Source organism: Sphaerodactylus townsendi, linkage group LG01, assembly GCF_021028975.2.
Source record: "Sphaerodactylus townsendi isolate TG3544 linkage group LG01, MPM_Stown_v2.3, whole genome shotgun sequence".
Taxonomy (NCBI): Eukaryota; Metazoa; Chordata; class Lepidosauria; order Squamata; family Sphaerodactylidae; genus Sphaerodactylus; species Sphaerodactylus townsendi.
The window spans coordinates 106169143-106190134 of NC_059425.1; the positions used below are offsets into that span (position 1 = coordinate 106169143).

General features: G+C 41.5%; 1 protein-coding gene and 1 long non-coding RNA gene across 6 annotated transcripts in view; both read left to right on the top strand.

The window, feature by feature from the left end:
• The window catches only part of NHSL1 (NHS like 1), a 176644-nt gene that overhangs the window by 97200 nt on the left and 58452 nt on the right, over positions 1-20992 (top strand). Inside the window, exon 1 of one of the 5 annotated variants that reach the window (XM_048489681.1) lies at positions 18753-18909. The exons of the other annotated variants lie outside the window; for them this stretch is intronic. Coding sequence (XP_048345638.1) covers positions 18852-18909 — 58 coding nt within the window. The 5' untranslated portion in view covers positions 18753-18851. Of the gene's footprint in view, positions 1-18752; positions 18910-20992 lie in introns of those variants that run through there. 5 annotated transcript variants of the gene reach the window in all.
• Positions 4366-8243, top strand: LOC125429003. Its single transcript, XR_007243928.1, has 3 exons — positions 4366-4379; positions 6370-6379; positions 8144-8243. It is a non-coding gene; the product is annotated as an uncharacterized LOC125429003 (long non-coding RNA).

The window sequence follows — 20992 nt, forward strand, 5'->3', positions numbered from 1 at the left end:
TGTACACATTGTGCTTGCATGCAGAGTATTAGAGAGGAAACAAACTTGGTAGGTGTCCCTTTATTGATCATTGGAAATGTAGAAAAGGGTTCAGTTGCAATTAGAATTGCCATCCGCCAGCTGGACCCTGGAGAGCTTCTGGAATTACAACTGATCTCCAGACAATAGTGATCAGTTCCCTTGAAGAAAGGAGCTGCTTTGGAGGAAGGACCTTGTAGCATTATGCCTCTCTCTTCCCTCTCCAAGCTCCATCCCCAATGTCCCCATGAATTTCCTAGCACAGAATTGCAATCCTAGCTGCAATCAAGCACAAAATCCAAGGAATCAGCTAGCTTGTCAGAGAAGGCTAGAAAGATTGCCGTGATCTCAATGGAGATCAGGGCTTTAATATTCCTATGAGGGAGTCTGTATGTAAAGCAAAAATCTGTTAAAACAATAATTGCCTTGGCTTCCAATAATGTTCCATACAGATAGGCCAGTGATGGCGAACCTTTTTGTGACCGAGTGCCCAAATTGCAACCCGAACCCCACTTATTTATCGCAAAGTGCCAATCCGGCAGTTTAACCTGAATATTAAAGTTTTAGTTTAGAAAAAAACAGTTGGCTCCCTCTTCCTTCGCCCCACCCGCTCGAGCAGGGACCAGCCTGCTCTAGTCTCCAGCAAGTCTCACACACACCGCTCTGTGCCTCTCTAGCATCTCTGCCTCCTCTGCGCCCCACCCCCCTCGGGCAGCAGCCACCTGGAGCACAGGCACCATACCCGCCAGCCGAGTCCTCCATGCTCACCACAGTGCGTACACGTCATGCTCAGTGGCCCAGGCCAGCCTAGATGTGTGTGTGGGGTGTGTGTGTGATTTTCCGCACCCCACATGATGAACTCTGTGTGTGTGTGCCCACAGAGAGTGCTCCAAGTGCCACCTCTGGCACCTGTGCCATAGGTTTGCCATCACTGAGATACGCTAAGGCAGAAGTCTGCAACCTGTGGCTCTCCAGATGTTCATGGACTACAAATTCCATCAGCCCCTGCCAGCATGGCCAATTGGCCATGCTGGCAGGGGCTGATGGGAATTGTAGTCCATGAACATCTGGAGAGCCACAGGTTGCAGACACCTGGGCTAAGGGATATAGCATCATCAACTTGCCAAAAGTTTGAGTGGAATTCGTTCTAGGCTAGATCTCCTTCTCCTTTCCTAGTCAAAACACCAAGTGCCTTAGAAAAAAGAAAGGGACTCATATAACACTTATTCTCTGATTGCTTAATAAGATGAATAAACTTTCTTGACTGAATTCCAATATAAAAAATGTTGGTTCTTTCAGTAAAACATGTAAATTTCCATTTTCCCTGGAATATAGCAATGGTACTACTGATTGTCTTTTGTATCCTTTACCAAGTGCATCAGGGCCCAGCCTTTGTCCATCATTTAGGTTCTGCCTCTTCCAAGCAAGACCTTGTTTCTCTCTCCATGCCAGTTCTGTTATCTTCCTTCTGCAATGCTAGATTCTCACCTCCTGAATGCAAAGAGGACTAGGAAATTTATCTCATTGATCTTCCTGGTCCTCCTTGCTACATTCCCCTCCTCCCATGCTGGTTCTCTTTCTGTTCAAAGGGCATAATCCCTCTTAATCGCTTATTTAATTTCATTTAATCATTTGCATCATTCATCAATATTTATGTAACTTTTCTTACACAGTGAGCAATGCTCCCTCTAAGCGTTCCTTAGAGCTGCATGGCAGTCTGAAAACACTGTGTGGAACTGAGCTACCCAGGAAAGCTCCCACTGCAGGGTGGCTCCTTACAGACAACATTGACAGTGAGAATGTTTGTGAAGATTCCAGACTCTCACAGCAATGCAACCGTTTGGTATATGGTCACTCAAGCAACAGTTCATTTTGGCTGTGTATGTTATGACTGAATATTTTCTGTCAGCTAGAATTACCTTTATTGCAAATATAAAACTTCATACTGACAGACTAGTTTGTTAAAAATGTTCCATTTCAGTTATAATCGTCTGAATACGTAAGGTAATTAGTTGCAAAGTGCACAGATATATGTCTTTGAGATATATTCTATATAGACAGCTATGAAAACAATCACTCATAGTTCTGTTGAGCGTGCAGATCAAAAAGGGAAGAGGCAGGCAAGTTAAATGATCCAGTGATATCCTTTCTGTCATAGCTTGCACGTCCACAGTGACATACAAACCCAGCAACCTAGACTGACTGTTGGCAGCCAGCCAGTAACAAAGTACAAGGAACAGGATTAAAACTCCTAAGCATACATAGGGTGAGAAATGCCTGTTCAGCATTGATTTATGCCATAACTGTCTGTATGCCTTTAAAACGTTTAGCTATTTCTTATTCAGGAGCTATTAATTCCTTAGGGTTAAGTGCTTCATAATAAATAATAATAAAAGGTTAAAGTACTTCATAATTCTTACATTAGATTGTTCTAGAGCTGATCACTCATTTGTATACCTATATTAGCATGATTGCTTCAGTATGTTTTCATGGGTGAGTTAACAAAGACAAACTTTTCTCACTTGCAAAGAAACATTTTGTTTTTAATTTTTCATTATTATTCATTTTCGTATTATTTCTCTGACATGATACCTCAGTATCTGTTTCTACAAAGCATTGTTTTATTGGTCTTTAAGATGGAAAAACAAAAAAGTAGGATCAGTGCAAAAGTTTGATGCGTTAAAATGCATGTGGTGGATAGTTCAGTTGGAAATATAAACTAGTATTATCTGTTAATGCTTCTTCAGTACTGGACGAAAATAATTTGCATGAAAAATGAATTCAGTTTAATAGAAGTCAAATTAAACAGTTGCATGATTTAACAGAATGAATATTTGGGCATTTAAACCATGAATCTTTTCAAGTGTTGTGTTCTTCAGAGGGTACAGAAGGGCTTGTGAGAATTAAAGAATGACCTTGTTGGTTGTGACGGTGGGCAGCAGGAGAACATTTCCTTCCTTTCTTTTGATGTGACTTGGACAGGAAGATGGTGTCCCAACTAAAACCTGCTGTAAGAACCTGCTGAGTATATGTATATGCTGATGCATGCACGCTCCCATGTGTGGTGACTTTCGCTTGTAGGGTTAATGGCAGCCTGGAGAAAAAAAATGTCCTTCCCCTCCCTGTAGAGGCTTAATGTGTGGAAATGGGCAGGTGCAGCTTTTCGTGGCGTGTAAACGAATCTCACATCTCTTGGTAAATAAAATTCCATTAAGCCTCTATTATTGAGGCAGGACATTTCCCCCCAGGTTGTCAGTCATGCTGTTCACTTATGATTGTACTTGCAGTTCTGGGTATTCTGCTAGCTCATTATAAAATTAAGAAATTACTCAAATTTAGGGAGAATATTTTTGCATGGAACTTATAGATTGTGTTCTGTTAGGCTGATGTTGCACTTTACATCAAGTTGCAAATGGCTGTTTCATGGCTGTAGGAATCTGTAGGTATTGCAAATGCATGTGGAGGTGCAAATTCTTCTTGTGTGCATTGATCAGAATGCTTGTGTGTTATCCTCGCACATCTGGGTTCTGCTGTGAGTATATGAAATCCGCAATTTATCCACATGTCTTACAGGTGAAACTTGTGGAATTGAAAAGAATTGACTTCTGGAAATGATGTATGCTTAAACACAAAACACTAGAATGTGTATTAAGAACATAAGAACATAAGAACTAGCCTGCTGGATCAGACCAGAGTCCATCTAGTCCAGCATTCTGCTACTCGCAGTGGCCCACCAGATGCCTTTGGGAGCTCACATGCAGGATGTGAAAGCAATGGCCTTCTGCTGCTGCTGCTCCTGAGCACCTGTATTGGCGTGGGTGCTCCACCAGCTGGCTCTGCCTCTTTTGCAATGGCTGCCCCTTCCTGGCCTTCTAGCTTTTGCAAGTCATCACTGGCCTCAAAGGGTCAGGAAAGGATGAGCAAGACTCCTTTCTCATCCTGACTGGAACATTCCCTGACCTTTCTGGAAACTCCCAGCCACCTCCTCCTCGACCTCCGATTCTGACTCCATTTTTAAGGCTTGCCCTCTTCCCCATTGGCTCTCTCCTGCCTGAGCCAGGGTCGAACTCACCCTGGCACTGGGTCCTCCCACTGTCTGTGTCAGGTGCTGTGAAAGTGTCTGAGTAGATGAGCAAAATCTACATGACAGTTATGTCTAACCTTGAACACGTGCTGTGTGCAATATTAGGGCCATGTGCAACCATCTGTGCCGTGGGCAAACTGTGATAAGACACCTGCACCTGATAGGTGAATGTTATGTGTATATATATAGTAAAGAGAAATCAAAGAAAAGTGCCTTGAAACACTTGTTGCCTGGCGAAGTGCAATAAAGGAACTTCTGAGCTGTTGACTGTGTGTCTGTGTGCTGTTCCTGCTTTGCATACTCCTGGGTGATCTATTTGTGTGTAATGCAACTGCTGGAAAAATCGTCTACACACCCTGAGGTCTTAACAGTCTGTCCCAGCCTTGTTTTCACTCCTGTCCCTCCTTCTAGCCGCAAGTGCTTCTTCCTATGAAGTCCACTCCTGATGCTCTCCATCCCCTGTGTAAGTGAAACTGCTGGCTGCCTGCCTGCCTGACAGTTCTGCCCTGGGGGGAGGAGCTTCGACCTGCCCTTCTGGGGCTCTCATTGCACCCATACTCTTTCTGTCTGCTGGCTGCCATGCTGTCCAGACTTTTGCTAGCCTGTTGGTTCCCTCCCTCCTTGGTCAGCTTCTGTGGTCTGGCCCTCCCAGGGTGTCCTTTCTTCTGCAGGCCTCCCCGCCCCTCAGCAGCCTCAGTTCCAGGAACGAGTCGCTGAGCCCAGTTTCGCCTTCTCAGCAGGTCAGTCTGATACTGCTGGCTGCTCCCCACCCTGCAACGAGGTGGCCAGCTCGTTCTCTCCTGCTGACACGTCTCAGCCTGCACTGCTTTGTTTTGCTGCACCTGTGCTGATTCCTCCCAGGTAAATAGGGCCAGGAAGTCCTGGACAATTGGAAATTATGGATTTTAGAAAATGTACTAATTGTAATGTGTTTAATCTCCCTGATGCCAGTGGATTTTTATCTCGATAATCTGTATAATCATCTACGTTCCCATGTTTCTTCTGGGCTAGAGGAAGTCACTGGCCTTGATTAAGAGATGCTCTCAAATTGCATTGTGTTAGGGTCGCTCCCTACACTTAACAGCATGGCTAATCCAGTCATAGGTCAAGGTCTAAATAAGGTTGCAAATATTTTAATAGCATTGTGCAAACTTTCCATAAGCAGGTTTTACACAACAAAGTTGGCCCATTTTGTGCAGTGGACTCAGTCTGAAGATTTATCTCCTGACACTTGCCTGTTACATGATCGTCTGTTATGCTTAAAAGAGAATTGTCTAGCCATTCTGTTAAAGTCCATCTGGCTGCCATATCTGTATTCTTGTTGATTCTCTCACTGTCTTTTCATTCCCTGATTCCAAGAGATTTTTTACTGTTTAAAGTCCCCACCCCCTGTTGGGAGGTTATCCTTGGTTTTACCACAAATTGTGCAATGTCTGAATTGTCTTTTATTATCTTACAAAATTGCTTGCCAAAGAGCTATTGGCAATCTTAATACTCTCTACAGGGTATATTGTTGGAGTTGTTAATCTCCTGATGGTAGTAGGAATCCTTCTCCTCTCTTTTTCTGCTGTTGCTTGAAGCGGCAGCAGGAGAAAAACACAGTTGTCCCTTATAGATTGTGGGGGTTAGGAATGCGCCCCCCACCCCCATGATCTAGAAAAACACATGCAAAAAATTGACCCGCCCCAATCCTTTCCCACGCTTCCAGCCCAAGCCCTGTCCTGGTGGCCAGGCTCTTCCTTCCCCATGATCTTTGCCCGTGCTACTGCTCTGCAGCACTGGGCCCATCTTGCTTGCCTCCATCGACTCATCGTCAGCCTGGGACCTCCTTGGCCTTTTCCCTGCCCCGGGTCTCAAGGGAAGTGCAGCTCTGGGGTTGAATTGTGCAGCAACTTTCCATCCACGGTCAGTCAAAACCATGATGTGGAATGTTGCGATGTGGGAGGGACGACCGTAACAACAACCAAAAAAGATGACTATCAGCTCACATCCAGGAAAGAAACTAGAAGCAATATCAGCCCTCGTTACGAATTGCTGAAAACTCTTGTGGTTTCACCATTGAGTTTTGAGTAATTCCTAGTGAGGTGTGACATCACTTCTGGGTTTATCCCAAAAGTAACATTGCAATGTTTTTGGCAGTCATCTCCTCCCAAAGCTCCCAAAGGCACCTGGTGGGCCACTGCGAGTAGCAGTGAGCTCCCAAAGGCACCAGTGAGCTCCCAAAGGCACCTTGGTGGGCCACTGCGAGTAGCAGAGAGCTGGACTAGATGGACTTTGGTCTGATCCAGCTGGCTTGTTCTTATGTTCCTCCCTGTCCTTGGCATCCCCCAGACTCCCACTACCTGGCAACTCTATGTCAGTGCAATCCTAAACAGAGTTATTTCCTTCTAAACCCATTAATTTCAATAGATTTGGAAGGGTAGGATTCCTTGTAGGATTGGCCTGTTAGTTTGGTGAAGTAATTTTTCCTTCTGGTGACAATGACAGTTTGTGTGTCTGTTTTGAAACATGCGTAAAAAGCACAGAGATCCTTAGAAATGTTTAGAAAGCACCACTGAAGCTTTTTTTCTCAATAGCATTTCTAGTGAGGAAATAAAAAGTAGTAAGAATTTCAACACCGCACACATTCAGCAAATAGTCACTTACTTTTTCATTGCAAGAAACCTCAGTTTTCTTTTAATCCTTACCCCAAACGAAAGATTGTTCTGTAGTGGTTCACGAATTCTCTGCTAGAAACAAGAGCGCATCAGGATCTTTCCATCACTTCAATGATCCATTAATCCATTAGTGCAATAGTTCCTTTTTGTGGGAATTCACTCTTCTGCTCTCTCATTTTTGCTCTCATTGACACCCTTTCAGATGATCTAAGAGGATTGGTTACAGTAGGCTATCAGTTCATTGCTGAACAAAAGTGGTTGATCTTCATTTGTCTAATTAGCATTTGATATGTGGACCAGCTGCCTCTTTGTGCAAAAGCAGATGATCAGACCATTTTATTAATTGCATATTAATTCATGCATGCATCTTAACCATATGGGAGACATCTATGAATGCACTGAGGCAAATTCATTATGAGAGAAAGATAAATGAAAGAGCAATTGTGTCTTCCGGGAGTAAAAAACAGTGGTGGAAGATGTGTAAATCCCTAATATGACCCATCTGTTTTCCTTTTGCTCTTTATGTGGGTGTCATGGGCCAGCCTGTGGGCAGTTACCTGAACTCTGAGGACTTAGAGGACTCAGATACAGAACCTGCCAACGCCAGGCACTCAGACTGTTCAGTCAGAGTGGGCTGCTTGTGAGGAAGTTCAGGCAGCAGAGTCAGCCACCAGCCCTTCCTCACTTGATACCACACAGCTGAGAGACCTGCACAGTCCTCCCTGTGATGAGTCAGCTGTGCAAAGGAGGTGGAGACAGAGACAGCAGCTACAAAGGAAGTGCGCTCGTTTCTCTGCCAGGTATGGTACAAAAGCTGAGCCTGCATCAGAGGAAGACTAACTCCTCTCAGGATCTCTGCTGCAGAAATCATGCCTCTCCATATGAGCTCTGCCTTGAGCTTGGTTCTGCCTGGGTGCAATGAGTGCACGACCTCCTGGATCTTCCTGTTCTCGCTATAGCTCCCAGTCTGCCTGCCTGCTTGGATTCCTGTGCTCTGGACCTGGAGCTGCCTGCCCACGCCTGCATACGTGACATCTGCCTGCACCATAGTTACAGAATTTAAATAAATGTAATAATAAAGCTAGCCAATTGTAGTTGTGTATGCTAATATATTTCCATGACTGGGAACGCTATCTTAAAAACTAACACCACTCTGCAAACGTGCATTCGAATATATTTGGTCTGAATATATATATATATAAACCCTGATTGTTTCTGGATATATTTGGGTTTCTGGATGGTATCTTGAATTTTTCAGGATACTAGGAAATTGGTCCTGAAAAATCCCAAATGTGTTCAGGAGAAACTGTGAATTTCAGAATTCAGCATTTTAATGCTCCCAAGGCCATTTCTTTAATTTTACTATTTATCTCTTTTTTCCCAGGGCTTGGTATCAGCATGCCATGTTGGTTTGACTTTGATTCTGTCCTTTGTAATTGGTTTTGTTGGTCTTGCAACACTGGATTCTTTGTTCAAGTGGGTTTGGGTTGGGTTTGTGGTTTGCAGTAGATTCTCCGGTGTCATGTTTCATTGGATTCTTGGATTATGTGTTGCTTTGATTCTCTGATTTTACATTTGTGGAGCATGCAACAAATCTTGTTCAATTTGACTTGGAGGAGCCTCTGCTCAACATAGGATTGGATTCTGGGGTTGTACACTGGTTGTGTTAGGCTTGCCACATTGCCCCGTGTTTCTGCTTGGATTCCCTGGTTCTGTATTGGTTCTTTGGGCTTGTTGATTGTCTACTTGAGAGAATTCTTTGAGAGAGAGAGAAAACTTGAGAGAGTTGCTTTGCTTGCTCTTGTGCCTTTGACTAGTCTTTGTCCTGAAGAAAGCATGGAGTTCCCACCCAGAGGCAACAATGGGATATTGCTTGGGGGCACCTTGTTCAGGGACCCAAAAGGTCTAATTCACTTAAAACTTGGTGGTGATTTAATTGACAGGCACCAGCAGCTCTGCTGCAATTCTATGTCATTTACTCAAAAAATAGACCCTTCTGCTGTCCAGAAATATCCCCATAGGGAATAATGGAGCTGAATAATATTGACATCTAGGGAGGGGAGGGGATTATCTGAATACCAAACCAGTATTTGGAATGTGGATTATGGGGAATACTGATATTTTTCAACTACCTATTTTCAAATGTCTGGATCTGAAAAATTCCAGGTTTTTTTAAGGTGCTCATCCCAACACAGATCTTCATTTCATCACCCTTTTCTTTCTCCCCTTCCTCTTAAGATCCACAGTAACATGTTATTTGTATTGCTAAAGCTGACCACACTGTTCAGTCAGTGGGCTGCTTGTGAGGAAGTTCAGGCAGCAGAATCAGCTACCAGCCCTTCCTCACCTGATACCACGCAATTGAGAGAACCTGCACAGTCCTTCATTGAGCCCTGTGATGATATCTTTCTTGTTTGTTAGTCTAAGTTCAGTACTTTATGCAATTTTAAACAATGAACATAATTCAGGACCATAAAAATGATGGTGAAATACATGTTGTGGCAGATGGTTGTCATTGTGACTGTCTTTGTTGTGACAAAAATACAGAATATGGTTGGAAGGATGCTATGAGTCAATGAGGGCTGTGCTGTAGTGGAGATGGATCTAATCTGGAGAAAGTTAATTTTAAACATTTTGAAATTCCAAGATACCATCATATTTGATAAATAAGATAAGTAACCTAATTTTGGCACAACCCAGGCAAAATCTAATGGTTTGCCAAGCACATGCTTAAATTTCTTCCATTAAAAATCAATAGAACTTGGTAGAATTGGGCTCTTACAGTCTGTAACAGACAGCTGAGATATTGAGACTGGATTGCGTCTTCGTTTTAAAGAACGCTTTGTAGATTTAGTTTATGCAGAAAATGCAGGCTTCTGTGTTGGCTGCTGCTTTTAGGTACAAATGATCATAAGTTAGTGGTTTCTGATTCCTGTAGTGAAGATGGTATAATATGGTACGTTCTGCTCTTATTGGAGTGCAGTCTGTTGAAAGCTGATGCTGTTGCCTGCAGATGGCAGCATTTTACCTTCTTTCAGATTCTGAAGCTCTTTGGGAGACTGTTAATTATGTTTCTTTTCCCAATCCCAACCATCTGTTCTTTTTTATATTTCTGAAATTGGTATAACAGGTAACCCATATACTGCCTCCTTGTGAATATTCTTAAAGTCCTTTTGCTCTGAGAACACTACATACTGCTGTATCTGTTTTGATTGTTTTGACTGTAAATTCATGTAATTTGCCATTCTGGTATGATAAAGAATGATGTTTCTAGAATATTTCATTATACATTTTCTAGCTATTGGATTGCTGGCTTTGGTTAGATGAGAGCCTCTGCATTGGAATAGTTAGTGTCTGACATAGGTTCGAATCCCTCTTTGCTATAAAGCTTTCTAGGTGATCATGGGACAGTATTCTCTTTGTCTTACCCTTTTCTGAGAATGTTGTGAGGATAAAATGGGAGACATAAAATTATATAAGCTGCTCTGAGCACCTTGGAGAAAGAGTGGGATTAAAATGTAGTAGAAAGATGGTGCAATATTATAGGATGAGATTTCCTGGAATTATTGAAATGGCATGGTGGGCTTTGTAGCAAGAATGCTATTCTAAGATTCCCCCTTTCTCCTGGAGGCAACCTTGGGCATCCTGATTGGGTGATTCCCAACTCATTTTCAGGGAGGCAGGACTGAATTGATGTCATTTCCTGAAGAAGGCTTGGACATCCATCTTGGTTCCAGTATTGTTCCTGCCTCATTAGGGAGAGCAGATCTTGGAGCTAGCTCCAAGCCATCGACTGAGAATTTTCATCTGATCCTTAATTGTTGTCCATCCGTTTGTCTCTGTTTGGAAATCTTCTTTTCGTGAGTGTTTTGTCGCCCCCTCCCTTCCCCCTTGTGTTTGCGTGTTTTCCCGCCAAAAAAGGGGAACGCTGAGGACGCATAGGCCTTTTCAAAATGGCCTCACTGCGTTCTTGTAAAGGTCTTCTGTGTTTGTTTAGAATATTCTTGATAATTAAGGTCATGTCTACATGATACAGTTTCCCATGTTCCTAACTGGTGACATGATATTGCTACAGGTGTTGATCATTGCATACAATGATATGTATGTATCTGTACAAATTATCTGTATAAATTATTTTAAACCGCTTTCTATTGTGATGTTTTCCTCACCTTTCCCTTCTTCAAGTTCCTGAGATTTCTTATGTCACAGATCATTACTTGCTTTCAAAAGAAAATTGCAGGAGTTTATACTTTGAAGGAGAAACATACAGATTTGAAGGATAAACACACAGATTGCTAGATAGTTTTCATTCTTCTATATAGTTTGGAATAATTTTTTTTAAGAGTGCCAGAATATCCTGGGGCAAAAAGGTAACATCAAATTATCATGGTATTTCTGAAGTGGATTCCTCAGATGTCAGACTGCCAACTTGACATGCCAACTTTTGAATCTTAACCTGCTTTTCACACATATGTGAAAATAGAAATCTCAAAGCTCTAAAATCTGTAAGCCTGAATACCTCAGTAAGATTTTAGGGCATTTTAGCTCAACCCTTACATGTGTTTTTTGAATGTATTTTGTTTATTTTCATGAAGCCCTTAGATCAGTTTGATCAGAGTATAAGCTAATGGAATATGGAGTATGATCTGATCTAGCATATTTATTTTGACTCATGTTTAGTAAACAAATTTAAAAAGCAGCAAATGTTAATGTTATGCTTCCCCCAAACAAATATTTTTACTGAAATATTTGGTGATGTAAAAAAGGGATAGTTTAAATGTTATATTCAACCAGAGTCAAAGATTTATGTGGAAATTATTTTCACTTGGATAATTTTCTAAACATACTTCCCTTGCATTGTTTTGTTTAAAGGAACTGAAGGCACTGAAATATTCACAGTAATTATAGCACACTCCAGCAACTGTAGGTATGGTTGTCTGTTCATCTGTTTCAATACACCGTAACTTTTCCATGGAGGTCACTTGATGCACCACCATAACTTCACAGGGGTTGCTCATTTTGTCTGTATCCATTTGGTGATTGTAGGCTCTCCTCTACCACAAATAATTTACATGCATTCTGCATGTAATTGAGCTCCTTTCCCCCAGAGGATCTCTCTTGGTATGTTGCAAGCCTTAACTTGGGGGTTCTGGCCTAATGACATTACACTCATGTCACATTAGTTGACCGTCTCTCTATTTAACTAGTCTTCCTCACCTTTTTTCCTTTATTTTTGAATGATGTATTTTTTTCTTTTCCTGTTCAGTACTTAAGCCCTCACAACACTGGTAGGTCAATAATACTAAGCTCATTGTTTGAAAATGAACAAACAGAATGCTGAGCAGATGGTAACCATAGTGTGAATTTAAATAATTCAATAGAACAAGAGGTCAAGGCATGCTTTCATTGTGCAATAAATGCAGATTTAACTTGTTGCTCTGCCTGTACCGTGATGGTGTCATTTTTCAGTTACCTCCAGTATATCAATAATATTCAGCTCTAGTTTTCTGTAAGGAGGGACTAAATATAGACATAATGGAATCTGAACAATCTGAAACTGTTCAACCTGGGATAGATGGAAATCTTCGTTTTAACTATGTAGGGTATATTCTACTTTCAATGGAAATCTGCCTCCATACTTGATATTTCAGAGTGGAAAAACTGTGTTAATCAGTCTTTCAGAGTTACTTAAGGCTGTGTTGGGCAGAGGTTTTTTTTGGGTTTTTTAAGTAGGACATAACCGTCATGCCAAGTTCAAGAATAAACTTCATCATAATCTTTGTGGAGCAACCCTTTAGGAATATTATAAATTTTTTAGCTGGAGTGGAAAGCAGAAATCCAGCTTTGAGTTTAAGATATTTGTTACTGTTTTATATAAGTTCACCCCAGGGCCAATGAAGAGTTGTCCTAGTTTTTGTTGGATTCATTTTGAAAATCCAGTGGATGTTCTCCAGATGTAGTTGGCCTGATCCTGAATCAGACTGTAAAGAGTTCAGCCATTAAAAGTGAACTTGTCCAGAGTCATCAGTGTACCATAAAAGTTTGAAATTTTGAACTGTTCAAAAGAGACAGGGAGAACTAAATAAGTGCATCTTTACAGGTGTTGAATGTAGTGGCAAATTAAACATTCATAGCAGCTACCTCATATACTCGCGTATAAGTCTACTTTTTCAGCATATTTTTTGTGCTGAAAAAAGCCCCCTCGACTTATATGCGAGTGAACGGCTGAACTTGCAGACCTGCAAAAAAGATTTGCTTTGGGGCAGCAGCTGCCATCACCATGCAAGCATCTTCACTGTGTAATGATAAGCTATCCGTGTTGAAGGAGAACCTGTAGGGACTTTTTAAAAGGGGGATCTTGATGAGCATCTTCCCTATGAAACTCTGAAGAGATACTGCCTATGAGAGTTGTATATTCCACTTCAGAACTTTTAAAGTTATTGTTGATACCATACTGTTTTTCTTTGAAATAAATATTCAAAAACATTTTTATTGGTATCTATTTTTATTTTTGAAATTTACCAGTAGCTACTGCATTTCCCACCCTAGTCTTATACATGAGTCAATAAGTTTTCCCAGTTTTTTGTGGTAAAATTAGGTGCCTCGGCTTATATTCGGGTCGACTTATATGGTAAATGCTTTTCAGCCTGTTTTAAGTTATTTTGCTAGGAAAGCTCCTAGTGTTTGGCATCTGTGGTTCAGTTTTGTCCTGCCTTATCCTAAAGCCATGAAATTATCTAAAATAGGAGATCCTTACAGATATTTGTATAACCCAGGGGTAGGGAACCTGCAGCTCTCCAGATGTTCAGGAACTACAATTCCCATCAGCCCTGTCAGCATGGCCAATTGGCCATGCTGGCAGGGGCTGATGGGATTAGCAGTTCAGGCATCCTGGAGCCCTGCAAATTCCTCTACATATGCCTGGTTTTCATGGTGATCATGATAGTCCTTTCTAAATGGTGAGGGAGCGAGACTGTATAGAAAATAGGAAAAATAATAGTGAAGGTTTTTGTTTTGCAGGATTACTTCAATAATCTCTTGTATTTTCCTCCTCTCTGTTCTTTGTACTGCGTTGTGTCTATATCCTGTCCACTCATCATTCTCCTAGTCTCCTTCCCAGAGAGTTCTAATCTCCTATGTGGACAATAAGAGAACTACTGTGATTTTCTGTAAAGTGGTTTCCTACTCAATAATCCTTGCAAAACCCCACTGGGTGGATACTTTCCCCTGTAGATTAAGCCATACACAGGTCTTTTCTTTAAAGCAGTTAAGAAAAAAGTCTGCTAATTTTTTTCAGGCTCTCTGTTTTAAATTATTATCACTTAGTAGCTTGAGAAGTATCAAGATGCATGAAGGCTGAGATTGCATGGTTGAAAGAGACCATTGTGAGTGACCTGATTTGAGATGGGAGGGGCAGCTGAATTCATTGCCTCTTGGGACCGCCTTTGTGGTGGGAACTCACTTTTGTTCTCAAGAAAAATACCTTGGCTGGTTTGAAAAAGGGACAGAATTCCTCATAATGTATACATTGTTTATCTTTGCTCCTCGTAGAACAACACTTGAAACCTCTCAGTAAGAAAGGTTGATCAGATACTAATATGCAGAATTTGATGGCTTTTACATACTTTTTAATTTGATAGTTGCTTATTTCAAGATTAATGAAAGGAAGTAAGTGTAGGTTAGGCTAACTTCCCTTCATTAGATCTTGTTTATCTAAAAAAAAAGTAACAGAATTTGCCTTTAGTAGCAAACCTGTAGCCTTCTGAAACTTTAGGAAGTTGCATAGTGTTAGTACTGTGTGTTCATTTGGTTAAGCAGTGTCTGAACTTTGGAATGCTGTTTTATTAAGTGTGGAATACTGAGAAAGTGTAAGTCCAAATCCAACAATTATGAATTAGCTTTTAATTTTGGAATTAGTACTTTTTTGATTAGCACTGAATAAATCATACAGGACTATTCATTCTCTCTCTACCTCATAGTGCTTTAAACTTAGTTCAGTTATGCACAACTTGTTTGCTGTGCAATGGAGGCAAATGTCTGCGCAGCAAGGTTGCTTGTTGTACCTATTTTCTGCAGCCCCATTTTCATTTTCCATTCTCTCTGCGGCAAGCGAGATCACTTCTAACACATCTTTAATTTGCTTCACTGCCAGAGCAGGACAGGTTTACCAGTGAGCACAGCTTTGTCCTGGACATCTTCCCTCTGCCCATAGCCATCCTACCTAGCTTCATCCTGCCTTCCATGCTTCTCAACCACCCATCCCTTTCATGTTGCCAGCTCCTTCCTGTTTCTCTAAATGCTTATATCGAGATGTCAATATCTCAATGTAATAATAACAGAGAGGGATTTTCCAAGGAATAGTACAAGCAGGTTCTCTTTTGGGCTTCACCCCACCTCCACTGCTCTGCTTCCACCCTCCCCAGTGATCAGGATGGCTTTAAAAAACTTTATTTCAAACCAGCCTTTCTTTTAAAACAAGCCTGTCTCTTGCCTGCTGAGGCGGCAGTGGCAGAAAGAGAGTAAGAGTATATCTGTGTGTGTGTGGAGAGGGGAGGGGGAGAATCTGTGCCTTTAAGGCTGATTTGATGGGCAGAATTAAGGGAACTAGGAACTAAGACCCAGCAGAATTCAGCAGACAACTGGATATAAACAAACAGTTCAGATGCTTTATTAGATATAATTCTTTTTGTTGAAATAATTTGATTGTGTTTTCTTTATCTTCTTCTTTTTTGTCTTCAGTCTCCTTCCTCATTGCCCTGAAACACTTTAAAGAAGTCACTGCAATTTAGTTACTATCTTCTTGACAATTTAGTTACTATCTTCTTGACAATCTTCTAAACTGGCGAACAGTTGCATAACTCTATACATAAACCCAACAATCTCTTGGTTATACATTGGAGTGTAAGTAGGGTCCTACTTTACATAAGATCCACGATAGGGAATGTCAGAAAGACTCTGGCAGTTTAGAAGCACTTCAGGGTGTGAGTGTGCAGTCAGATATATCCAAGCCGAATTTGTACCCAGAATTTGCTATTTCGTGTCTGCTAAGGTTGGACCAAAATGATGCAAAACAATCAGCTGAATTGTTTCATAAAAGATGGTAGAATCTCAGAATGTCAGATTGAAATTACTTTATTTACTCTTTAGTGGTAGTGTAACCTTGCTTGTGTTATTTCTTTCCTTTTTCAAAAGATGGGCTAGTAAGATATTCAGAATTTATGTTTTATATTTTGAATGCCAGTGAAGCAGCTAGTGAAGTTATATAACTTTTGCAATAATACTGTTCTCTCTAGTCCCTGAGCTAAATTTAGGTCATTGATTGCTATTTGAAATTGCATGTGGTTTTTTTCCATTTGTAAATATAGGGTCATTACCCATGGAACGTTTACCTCGGGGCTGTTCTCTGTGCACTGGACTTGCAAAGGGCTCTCATGTCTCTGTTTACATGCATGGAGGCAGCCCACATCATGCAGTGCAGCTGCTTGCATGGGCCTCTAGTTCTCCTGTTCTTTTATCTCTGTCCATCAACAGCTTTAAAGGCACAGAGATCTCAGCTGATATTCTCCCCCACTTCCTTCCCCTAAACACATACACTCTGAAATAAAGTTTAAAAGCCCTCCTGATTATTGCAGAGGTGGAAATCTTTGATCTCTCAATCTGTGCACTTAGATAATCAGGAAGAAGCCAGCAGCATGAGGGTGGAGGGAAGAGGGAAGCAACAGAGAGGGCTTTTGCAAGGGACAGCATAAGCAGGGCATCTGTTTGGCTCCATCCCACTTCCTCGACTCTTCTTTTGCCCACTTGGATGATCAGGAGGGCTTTTAAAACTTCATTTCAGACAGGAGTGGGAGGAGCTCATGTTGGGCAGAGGGAAGATGTCCAAGGCAAAGCTGTGCTCACTGGCAAATCTTGCCCACTCTGACAGCGAAGCAGAAATTAAAATCATACTAGAAGTGGTCTCGCCTGCGATTAAGAGAATGGAAAGTGAAAGTGGGGCTCCAGGAAACAGACCTGTACAAGAAATCTTGATGCGATGAACATTCACCTCTACCATGCTGCAAACACCTTGTATGAAAATCAGTCATTGAACAGTTAGAGGAGTGTTCTTTTCAAAAGGCCACTACTAGTAAGAGAACCAGTACTCTTTGGGCTATTCTATTGCTGATAAATAAAAAGGATTGTGGATTTAAACGCCAAAGGCTTAAACCTGGTCATATCCTTCAGAACAATTAATGATAATGTAAATTACAAATAGGACTGTCGAAGGCTTTCACGGCCGGATTAAATTGGTTCTGGTGGGTTTTCAGGGCTGTGTGGCCGTGGTTTGGTGGATCTTGTTCCTAACGTTTCACATGCATCTGTGGCTGGCATCTTCAGAGGTGTATCACAGAGGGAAGTCTGTTACACACTGTGTAAGTGAGAAGGGAATGTTTAGTGGGGTATATACTGTCCATGTCCCAGGGTGGGGAACCAATCAGTAAGTGTTTGGGTGGAACTTGTTATGCAAAGATGTGGTTGATAGTATTGTATTGTGGGTGGGGCTTATCAGTTCAGGGAGTGATTCACATTTTCATGCCCTGCAGGCGTTAGGAACAAGATCCACCAGATCACGGCCACACAGCCTGGAATACCCACCAGAACCAGACAAATAGGACTGTTTTCTATTTCTTCTGCAGAAAATGTTTATGTACTTGTAGTCTGTGATTACTGGATCATTTGCTATGACTTGAACAGTTTCTCAAGGGCATTTGCTTCTGTGTGCATTACCCCAAAGGTTCAAACCCATGTTGGCCTCATTTGGAGCAGACTGGCTGACTGGCCCCTGCTGTTGGTATTTCTTTGGGGAAAGAGAATTCTTTTTAACATAAAGCAAAGCATTGCCAAGCTTTCTCTGAAAGGGCAGGCTGACTTCTTGAGCCCTCACCATTGTGCTACAGGCATGCCCCGCTGAGCGCATTGAAGCTCTGCTTAACATTTTTCTCTGCAAATTGCAAATCGCTTCTAATGGGATAAAGACATGCTCATTTCTAGAAATCGCATAAATGTTTTATTTCAAAAGCTCTTCATTTACTACCCTAGGAAGGGTTTTTTACGTTTCTAAGGGGATGTATTTTCTGTGAAGCCAAGTGGTCTTGCTTAATTAATTATTAAGCATTTGTCATGTCATTTTAAAATTTGCTCTGAACAAAGCAAACAAGTGACTGAACGAAAGGCAGAGCATGCAAACTGCCTTGTTTGTTATCAGTTTGTAGTTGACATATTTGATGGGGGTTTCTTTAGGGCAACATGATATCAAGAAACAAGCATGTTAGAAACCAACTAGGATGTAGGAAATAAGGTGAAATTCACACAAAAAGACAGCACCTCTTCACTGCAGTATGTAGTCTGTTGCAGAGAGTTACAGCAGCACTTGGAATGGGAAGGAGGGGCTGGGAGGCGGGGACGTGTTTGGGAAACAATAGTTGAGAGTCTCACTGTCCCAGGCAGTTCAAATTCCATATCCTCACAATTAGCCTGGGAAAATATAAAGCATGGGCATGAAAGCATCCACTGCTTCTTCTGTTCTGTGAAAGATTCTGAAGATTCTGCTAAAGCATTGGCAGGGGAAATTTCTTACAATTATTCATCTTAATTGTGGAGTGCAACCTGGAGTGGCAGAAGAAATAGAGAGGGGAACTGTTGATTTGCTGGAGGAGAGGCAGGAGGAGTCATGTATGAAGGAGCGCTGAAGCAGAAATCTCCATCTTGCTTTCATGCAAACATGTACAAAGATTGGCTCTCCTCTCTCCACCCTTTTTTTGCATGTTGCCAATTCATTGCTGCGGAAGTCAACCGTACTGTGGCTCTTACATAGAAACTATCAGGTCTTGCTGGATTGTTAATGCAGCTTTAAATTTGCGAGATAGGACATTACGGGATGTCCCAAAGTTGCTTAGAAGGAAGCAGTTAAAGTGGCTGGAGCTCGTGGAAAGCAGCTTCGCCGTGCCAGTTGGCTTCCATAGAACTGTTGGCACCTAAAACTAGTTTTTCCACCTGAAATTCTTGCTTTCTATGGGATCCAAACTACAGGAATATAGACAAGGTTATCTGAAATGGTGGTGTTTATCAATACAAAGATCAAATCCTTAATCAAATTTTTCAAGCAAAAGAGTAAGTAAATATGGCTCTTATTTCAATTTTTAATTTGTTCTTGGAATGCATTTAGATTTGTGTGTGTGTGTGGAAAAGCCGAATCAACCTTGCAGAAATGTTAAGTAACTTGCTCTCTTTCTCTCAAGGTATAACTTGTTCAGTTTGTCACTTCGTAATGCAAATAGGTAGCTTGTTAAAGGCAGTATGTTTGGGTAACTGCTCTTTTTTATTGTTCAATGAAATTGTTCATTTGGATTAGAGCCTCCTGATTTTCTTTGTCTGCAGGGGCACCACTGGAAAGCGCGAAAATGGCTCTTTGCTTTGTTTCCTTTGCAATGCAGCATAGCATTGTTTGAAACAAATTACTTGTGTGTGCAAAGCGTTGCTTCACTCCTAAAATCCCGGTGAGTCCAGGCTGCACCAATTGCTGCGCAGGCTCAGTCATATACTGAAATTGTAGGGTCCGGTCTGATCGCAGTGTACTGGATCTTTCAACTTTATAATCGAAGTACCAAATCTAAAGTTGATGTTTTAGTGGTTCCAAATATGGGATTCCTTACCAGGCTCTTTACTTCCATAAATGGGAAAAAAATTCAACCCAGGCTAATCATGGGCAAGCGCCATGGAAATTCACCTTTAAAACAAATGCTAAGTTCTGGCTATAATTGGAGGTGCCAAAACTGAATTTTGTATGGTAAGGCTCAAGTTGTAGGCAGTAAGGGTGGTGGTGGTGATAAAATACTGCCAAGCCCGTTTGTCAACAACCCTATAAAAAGGTGTTTCCCCTCCTTTCTGTTACCATTTAATAATCTTCTAATGGCTGTAAGACAAGAAATGACTGATGCGGGATCAGGGCTGTGGATATAGCTTCTGCCCATCACCTTTTGGCTCTTTGACTCTTCAGCCTCGAAGGGCAGAGAAGCCAAATGATCAGTATCAACATTATCTGCCTTGCTGCATGATGTGTTTCTGGTCGTATCCAATATAATGAATTTAGCTGGTAAAGAGGTCAGCAGCGTAATGCATGAGGGAATCTAAGGACAAACAGATTCCGAAAGTTCTGGAATTATGGTTAAATAGGGAAATGTGAACCTTTGTACCTCTAAGAATTAAGAGTCACTGAGAATGCCTTAGCAAAAATAACTGATAAGCCATGCAGTTTGTTAATTTGCTGTATTAAGAAGCAAATCACTTTTTTATGCTGCTGAACATTTTCCCATCACCTTTATACCTTTTGGCATACAGTGTTTCTAAAGTGATATAGTGCTACAAAGGTGTATGTTATTACTATAATGCATGGCATTACTAAGAAAATAAAAGGCTTCAATTTGATAATCGCAAGTATATACCGCGCTTGGAGTGCTGAAGAGACAAAGGGTGACTCTTGATATACCACTGGTGAAGAGATAAATGCAAATCCAAACAAGCCAGTCGCGTAAGTTCCCTTCTAATTGTATTTTGGTTCCTTGGGATAGCAGTCTGCTTATATGGCAAGGCATAGGAATGAGTCTGGGCTTTCCCTAACTTCCCAATCGTTCGTGCCACAATTCCTATAGAAGCAGAGGTAGATTGGGAAGTTGTGACTCAGAAGAGTTTGGATTTATAACCTGCTTTTCTCAACTGTAAGGAGTTTCAAAAGCAGCTTACAAATTCATTTCCTTCCTCTTCCCACTACAGACACCTTGTGAGGTAGATGAGGCTGAGAGAGTTCTGAACAAACTGTGGGTAGCACAAGGTCACCCAGCAGCCTTCATGTTTAGGAGTGGTGAAACAAATTCGTTTGAGCAGATTAGAGTTTACTGCTCATGTGGAGGAGTAGGGAATCAAGCCTGGTTCTCCAGATTAGAGCTCACTGCTCTTAACCACTACACCACACAGGCTCTCAACTTCAAGCTCAATATATGCCTCCGTGAACCAACACTGCAGGAGCTACTCAGCTCAGACTCAACAGCAGCAACAATGGATAGAAGGTTACCTATTACCTGCTCCTCAACTACTGCCAACTAGCAGTTGTGCCAAGAGAGGCAACTGAAGGTCCAAGCTCAACAGCCCCTGCAGTGCTCGTAAAGTTACTGGGGCTTGGCTGTATTTCCTCCTGGCT